This window comes from Trypanosoma theileri (genome assembly GCF_002087225.1).
Source record: "Trypanosoma theileri isolate Edinburgh chromosome Unknown TM35_Tth_14_V1, whole genome shotgun sequence".
Classification (NCBI taxonomy): domain Eukaryota; phylum Euglenozoa; class Kinetoplastea; order Trypanosomatida; family Trypanosomatidae; genus Trypanosoma; species Trypanosoma theileri.
In genome coordinates, this window is record NW_021639856.1 from 433052 (window position 1) to 440320 (window position 7269).

At 39.7% G+C, this 7269-nt stretch overlaps 3 protein-coding genes across 3 annotated transcripts; all 3 read right to left on the reverse strand.

The window, feature by feature from the left end:
• Positions 1–320: 320 nt before the first annotated feature.
• Positions 321–3296, reverse strand: TM35_000142530 (BRCT domain-containing protein; the record flags this gene model as incomplete). The annotated part of the gene is made up of 1 exon (XM_029025698.1): positions 321–3296. One exon carries the CDS (start codon positions 3294–3296, stop codon positions 321–323), a length of 2976 nt encoding a protein of 991 aa, XP_028883108.1.
• A 734-nt stretch (positions 3297–4030) lies between these two features.
• TM35_000142540 (uncharacterized protein) lies at positions 4031–4753 on the reverse strand (the record flags this gene model as incomplete). The annotated part of the gene is made up of 1 exon (XM_029025699.1): positions 4031–4753. The coding sequence occupies one exon, from the start codon at positions 4751–4753 to the stop codon at positions 4031–4033; it is 723 nt and encodes a 240-aa protein (XP_028883109.1).
• A 448-nt stretch (positions 4754–5201) lies between these two features.
• On the reverse strand, positions 5202–6665 carry TM35_000142550 (uncharacterized protein; the record flags this gene model as incomplete). The annotated part of the gene is made up of 1 exon (XM_029025700.1): positions 5202–6665. One exon carries the CDS (start codon positions 6663–6665, stop codon positions 5202–5204), a length of 1464 nt encoding a protein of 487 aa, XP_028883110.1.
• Between the last annotated feature and the right edge of the window lie 604 nt (positions 6666–7269).

Below are 7269 nucleotides of genomic sequence, written 5' to 3' on the forward strand. Positions count from 1 at the left end.
AAAAAAAAAACATATAAACATACACATAAACATATCAGGTAGTTCTCACACCACCCAAAAAATTCTTAATGTATGCTGTAAAAATAAAGCTACATCTTAGCACACCCTTCATTTTTTTTTTTTATTATCGTTGAACCCAACGACTATCATCCTCTCCCTCACTTCTCTCTGAAAGAAGTAGAAGAAGAATACCAAACAAAAAGGGGAAAAAAGAAATAATTCCCCTGTGTGGTCCAAAGGTTAACTTTCCATCTCTCCCCCTTTCACTGTTTTTTTTTTTTTCATTTCGAGAGTTGATTCAAACTCAGAAACTAATCCAATTAGTCTGATATATTTTCTCGAGATTCAGCTTCAAGTGAACGTTCCCTATCTCCAGGATGATGTGAAACCGCACGTACTACAGAAGTACATTTGGCAAGAAATTCATCTCGGTTTCCTGTTATTTTACGAAATACTTCAGCTGCTGATTCATGAAACTCTCGCAAAACTTGTTCATGTTGAGCCATCTTATCATCAATATGTCTTTCCTCAAATGGTTTAGAAGAATGTGTCAGCATCTCATGTACAGAATCATCCACATCAGGTGGAGAAATTTGATAATTACTACCACTAGCTGGATTAGTCATTGCAGGATCAATACCTTCAGTGTCTCCCTCACGACTGCTGCATAACGGAGAACTACAGGAAATATTAGAAATAGATCCTACAGAATCCCATCCTATATGAGGAGTAGAAGCAGTAACCATAACAGCAGCAGCAGCAGCAGTAGTAGTAGTAGTAAAAGCAATATCGGCATTTCCCACTGTTCGTGATGGTGAGACTGTGGGACTGTGTAGATTTCTACGATTATGTGCACGTGGAAGAGGAGGGACTAGGGCTTTGGGTAGTCGCTGGTCTGTTGGTGTTGTTAAACCACTCCCATGATGAGGCATAGATACAGGAAGAGAAGATCCACTACCTATTTCCTCACGCATGGCTGCAGCAGCAGCAGTAGAAGAAGAAGAAGTAGTACGAGTGGAACTCAGAGGCATCACTGGAGTTACAGTTTCTCCTAATCCTAATCCTACTCCTAATCCTGTTGTGGTTGATGATGTTTTCGTTGGGGCGGCGGGTACGGATGATGATTGACTTTGTGATCGTGCAGATGAGGATGCGCGATTTTGTTCGCGGCGAATCTCCCGCAGTGCCGCCTCCTCTGCAGCCTTTGCCTTTTGTTTATAACGATTGAACTGTTCCTCTAATGTTGCCCGTCGTCCACGTTCATCCTCTAGTTGACTACGCAGTCGTTGAATAGGCTCCGATGCGGTGGAGGCGAGTGCCTGTAGTTTCGCATCCTTCTCTCGCAATTGTCGTCGCATACTCGCGAGAATACTTTCTGTTTGTTGTTGATAAGAAGAAGCCGCCTGTCGTACACTTGCGAGATCCTCTTGATGCCGCAATGCACTTTCTTCTAGTTTTACAAGAAGTTCTTTGCTGTGTTGACGTTCCTCCTCCAGTTGTTGTGTGAGACTCTCCATCTCCCGCTGTAAACGGGCCATACACTCCTCTGTGTGGCGAACTGACTTCTGTAGATTCTCTCGCTCTTGACAGGCTTTATCTTCTTCTTCCTCCAATTGTTTTTTAAGACTATCTACCATGTGATGTTGGGAGGCTCGTTCTTCACGCATCTCATGTTCTTTTCGCGCCAGCTGTAAACGAAGTGTTTCTACATCTTGCTGTAGTTCCTCAATACGTTTGAGATGCTGCTGTTTCTCATCCTGTACAGATGTCAATCGTGCGATCTCCTCTTGCAACTGTTGTTTCTGTTGTCGGTTCTGTTCCTTGAGGGTACGATACTTCCGCTCCACCTTTTCAAGTGCCGTAAGTTTATCAGTGGCTTCACCAATAAGATTTTGATAACTTTTGCTGGTGGAGTGAAATTCTTCTTCTAATCGATGTAACTCTTCTCGAGAGCGTTGTTCTTGTTCACGTAGTTGTGATTCTAATCGATTCACTAAACTTTGTGATTCCTTTTCACGTTCAACGGCTAACTTTTCACGACGCTTACTCTCTGCTAACTCCCCTACACGAGTTGCTACTTCCTCCTCTAACGCAGCGAGATCTTTTCGTGTTTTCAACACATTATCACGTAGTTCTTTCACCTGCCGCTCCTTTGCATCTACTTCACTCTGCAACTGTCGAAGGTGTCCACTAGCTTCTTCTAGTTGAGCATGTAAACGTTCAATCGTTTTATTACGTTCTTCAATCGTCCGATTCATCTCTTCAGCTCGCATTCGTTCATTTACTACCTCTGCCTGTAATAATTTTTGTTTAACACTAAAGGACGCTAATAATTGTGTTGATACTTCTTCTTCAGCCTTCTGTCTTGCCTCAAATATTTCACGACGGAGTTGTGCGAGTTCAGAACTGTGTTCTGTACGTAATTCTGATAATTCTCTTCGATGAGACTCATCCTGTTCCTTCAGTTGTTGTTGTAGACGTTCTACAGTTGCCTTACTTTGTTTTAACATTTCATACATACGATCCTGTTCATTATTTTTCACTATTGAGGTGAGTGGTACTTTGGAATCTTGTGTTACTTGAGCTATATGATTCTCTTGTTGATGGGTTATAGATACGTCAACCGTTGATGAAGAGAGTGGAGCTGTGTTAGATCTATTAGGTTCTACCGCTCCTGAGAGAAGCGACTTAAATGTATCTTTCCACTTTTGACTGAGTTGTAAACCACTACGATCATCCATACCAGTAGCAGAAGTATTCACTGTACTAGTGATGGAGCTGTGTGGACCTCTTGCTATTGAATGCAGTGTAGGTGGTTGACGACGATGTCCATCTAATGAAAGTGTTGTGTTTACTGTTGAAGTGATAGAGCGATCTTCTGTTGTGTTGTTTGTTGGTATCGCCTGTGTACGTCTTAACGTCCATCGATGGACGGTGCCTCTCAGATCATCCTCTGTACTGGTGTTGTAATGATTACTATGTTGTGGTCTACTTCTCACAGCTGTAGAAGCACGTCGTGGAATATTTTCCTCTTCTTCTTCTTCTCTACTCTCCACACCATTACTTTTTCCTTCACTTCTTTCATTTACAGCACTTGTTCCTGTGGTCGTTGTTGATGTTCTTCTTTTTGTTCTTTTCGTTGTTGTCGTTATTGGTCTATCTTCTGTGGTGTCGGGGTGTGTGCTCATCTCTGCACATTGCGTAGATGCGTACAGTCGCCGCACACCGCGTGTGGTGTGGTCAATGAGATCGAGCAGATCACTCGGTAAATCCCGCGCATACGGCGGGTGTGTCATTTTTTTTTTTTATTTTTCCCCCTCTTTAACTAACAGAAGGAAATATCAAAGGGGGAATCAATTCTATTAAGAGAGTAATACTCACACACAGATTGGGGTCTGTTTAAGAGGCACACCGTTAGAGTGGATTACAGAGAGAGAGAGAAATATATATAGAGGGTGTAATGGGAATGAGTATACAGTCTCTTCTTTTTTCCTCTTTTCTTTGTTGTGATTGTTCTCTTTATTTTGTGTTTTTTTTTTTTTTTTTTGTTTCTTGTTTATTGCTCCCTCTCTATGATTTCTTGTTTTTGCTTAATCACTCACTTATTCAATCTGTCTCTGTCCTTCAGTTGCTGTAGCCTACAGAGTATCTATGCGAAGCAATCTATAGATGTACTTCGTAGGGTAAACGAAAAGAAAAGAAAAGAAAGGGTACACAATACATATATATATATATATAGAGAGAGAGAGAGAGAGAGAGAGAGAGAGAGAGAAGACGGTGCGTAAATTGAAAGAAAGGAATAACGGAAATTGTAAAGAAGCAAAGAGAATTAAGCAAATATAACAAAAACCAACACTGACATCATATACAAAACCTCACATAAACCGCCACTTTATTACCATTCTTTTTATTTATTTATTTCTCGTGAAAAAAAGACAATAAAAACAAAATAAAAAGGAATAATAAATGAAAAAAAAAATAGACTATTTACACACACACACACAGAATAAAAAAAAAATAGAGAGAAAAACTACAATTCTATCGCCTCTTCATCCACTAGCTCCATTAGTTGGGACCACTCTGCTGGTGCAAGGTGCTGAACTCTCCATGAATGTAAACAACAGAGTGATCTCTCACCAGTAGGCGTATGTTCTCTCACATGTATTGCCGCTGGTTCTAAATTCACTTCTGTTGTGTCTGCCACGGTATCTACGCAAAGTACATCTTCACCGTCATTCTCTACTGTACGTGTCCACTTATTTAGATCTGTGAAAGTACATTCTACAGGCATAACGGTACCAATACCTTCATTACGAATAGAATTCTCTGTAGTATTAATAGTAGTAGTAGTAGTAGTAGTAGTAGTAGTAGTAGATGTTATGTTATTTTCTCGCATAGAAACAACTCCTCCGTTCACTTTCTGAGGTTTAGAAAAGACATGATGGAAGGGATTAAGACGACGAAGACGTTCCATGCGAATGTGAAGATCATCACTGCATGAAATATTCTCTTCTGAAGACATCACAACAACAGCATTATTATTAGCAGACGTAGAAGACTCACTACATGTCTGTTGACTCTCCTCCCATGAAGAGACATCTTCCCAAACGGCAGATACTATTACTTTACTAGTGGTAAGAGGTTCAGCAACCTTTACCACATCTGCTGTGGGTACAGTTTTATGTCGATAGGCTCCAAGTGGTAAACGAGATCCTTGAAATCCTTTACGAGCAGCGGTGGTAACCCATGGCATGCATTCCACGTACAGTAATGAATAGCACGTAGAATAAAAAAAAAAAAAAAATAAATAAAAAATGAAAAAAGGGACCTTTTTTTTTTCTTTTTATTCTTAACGTCTTTTACAGTTGACTTCACTCTTACTTTTTTTTAAAAAAAAAAAACCTTTTTTGGTTTGCTGTGATCTAAGTTTTTTTTTTTCTTTTTTTTCCTTGTTGCCCCTTTTTAATACGAGAGAGAGAAAAAAGAAAATAATAATAATAATAATAATAATAATAATAATAATAATAATAATAATAATAAATAGTAATAAAATAAAACCATATTACCTTCGATAGAAATTCATCTTATATGTACTGAAATTAAATACACACAAAGATCCTCATGTGGAGAGAGAGAGAGGGAAGTAAGAGAAAAAAGTTTTTTTTTTAAAAGAAAACAACAACTGTGATATTCATCAACTCTCATTCCCCCATCGCATCTCGTGAATTCCCTCCTCCATACGGCACAGAGGCATCAAACCCAAAGTGTAACATGTGACTATTTCGCAGTTCACGATGTCGATTGCGTTTTCTCCGCCGCTGCGATAATGCCTCCGCTGCGTGTTGTTCCCGCAATGTATTCCTTACACTTCGGAGGGCATCCTCATCCGCCTGATGTGGAATCCAAACAGCTTTCGAAGCGGCTGTAATAGTCTCTCTGTCTGGAATAGTAAGATCACGCACCTTAAGCACCATAGGAGAAGGATTTAACCACCAAGATAAGACAGGAATACCCTCAGGAGTATTACTACTACTATTTTTTTTTCTCTGTTCCACTTCTTCCTCTTCTTCTTTTTCCTCATTTATTCCACCATTCCAAAGTGAGGGATCATTAATACAAATATCATCTGGTAAAGGAACTTCTGGCAGTGCCTCTCGCCCTATCATCACCCCAGGCATTGTGGTGTTTTCATCCAAAACTTCTATAGGAAGAAGAGTCTCTTTATCATCCACAAAAAGTGATACTGTTACCTTCCCTCTTGTGTGCGCCCGGATATTTATAAAACTGCGGCGACCACTATTTAAGTTTGATGAAGCCTTTACTCGTACTTCAATAGGCAAAACACCGGAAGAATTACCAGTGGGTTGACCGAATGATACCCGTAAGTTTGGAGCTTTATCAGCAACGGAAGCGTCCATGCCAGATACAGTCAAAGATCTTTCCACAATCACCATAACCCGCTCTCCCACACTAAAACGAGTGGGAATTGTATTCTTTCCACGCATAGGCACTCCTCTACGTGTATAAAGCATAAATTGAGCGACAACACCAATAGGAAGATCCAGCTGACCTGTAGGTCCATCACCACCTAAAATACTTTCGGATTCTTCTTCACGTAAAAACGCGCTCAATGCCTCACCATGACCAGAGGCACCACGTCTTCCTTTAGCTAAACGACTCTCACGAGACTTAACATAATTATCAGGAAAGTAATAAAGCATTCCACGTTGTTGAGCCTCTTTCAAAAGTTTTTCCTGCAGAATAACCTGATCAGTGTGCAAAGCCACACACCCTTCTTCCTCTTGTACAGTAGAAGGGGACTGTAACAATTTTGCAAGTTCCTCAAGTCTTTGTAATTCAGGTCTTCTACAAATAAGGACAAGTTCATCATCCTTTTCAACCCCAAAATTATCAAGAGATTTTTTGGTAGTGTCCGACGACAATGAAGAGCGATAACAAACTTCAATACTCTGATTACTACAAAGTCCTAATTCCATATACTCCACCCAAGCACGAGGAAACCTTTGCAATGAGGCTCCCCGTGGAATTAAGTAGTCCAGCTGAGCCAACGTATACTCAACATTAGCGTGAGTAGAGAGAAACTGAAGAAGTTCGTAATGCTTTGATATCTGTGCATTATTAAGAATATCACCTAACTGACTCATAGTATACTACCACCAGTAAACACACTCCACTTCTTCAACTTCTCAAAATTAAAAAAAAAAAAGGAAACGCTGAAAACAGAAAAAACAAAAACAAAATTATCATCAATAACACCAAAAAAATTCCTTAAATACAAAATATGTAATTTATCAATAAAATCTCAGAAGAAAAAAAAGCCACGTACAAAAACAAAACACAAAATAACATTTGAAACAAGAAATTATATTGTAACTAATGATGACTCTTGGGCACTTAAATTGGGACAGTTCCGCATAAAACAGTGCGTGAAATCCCACTCAACAGACCCTTTTGTGGCATCCATTCATGGAAGTGGGGTAGGGGGAAAGAAGAGAAGGGGAAGGAAGAAAGACAGTTAAACATCACAATAAGTAATAATGGCATGATATTAAAGAGAGGAGATGGTCATTGGGATGTTCTTCTGCATCAATTTGTGTGCACAGTGCACACATCTGTGGAGGACAAGTTCATCCAATATGTAATCATGAAGAAAGGGCAAGAACACTATACAAAAGGGGAATAGAGACCAATAGAGAGGCCTCAAGTTACTGGAAAGACAACTCAACAAACTGAGAAGGGAGTACACTG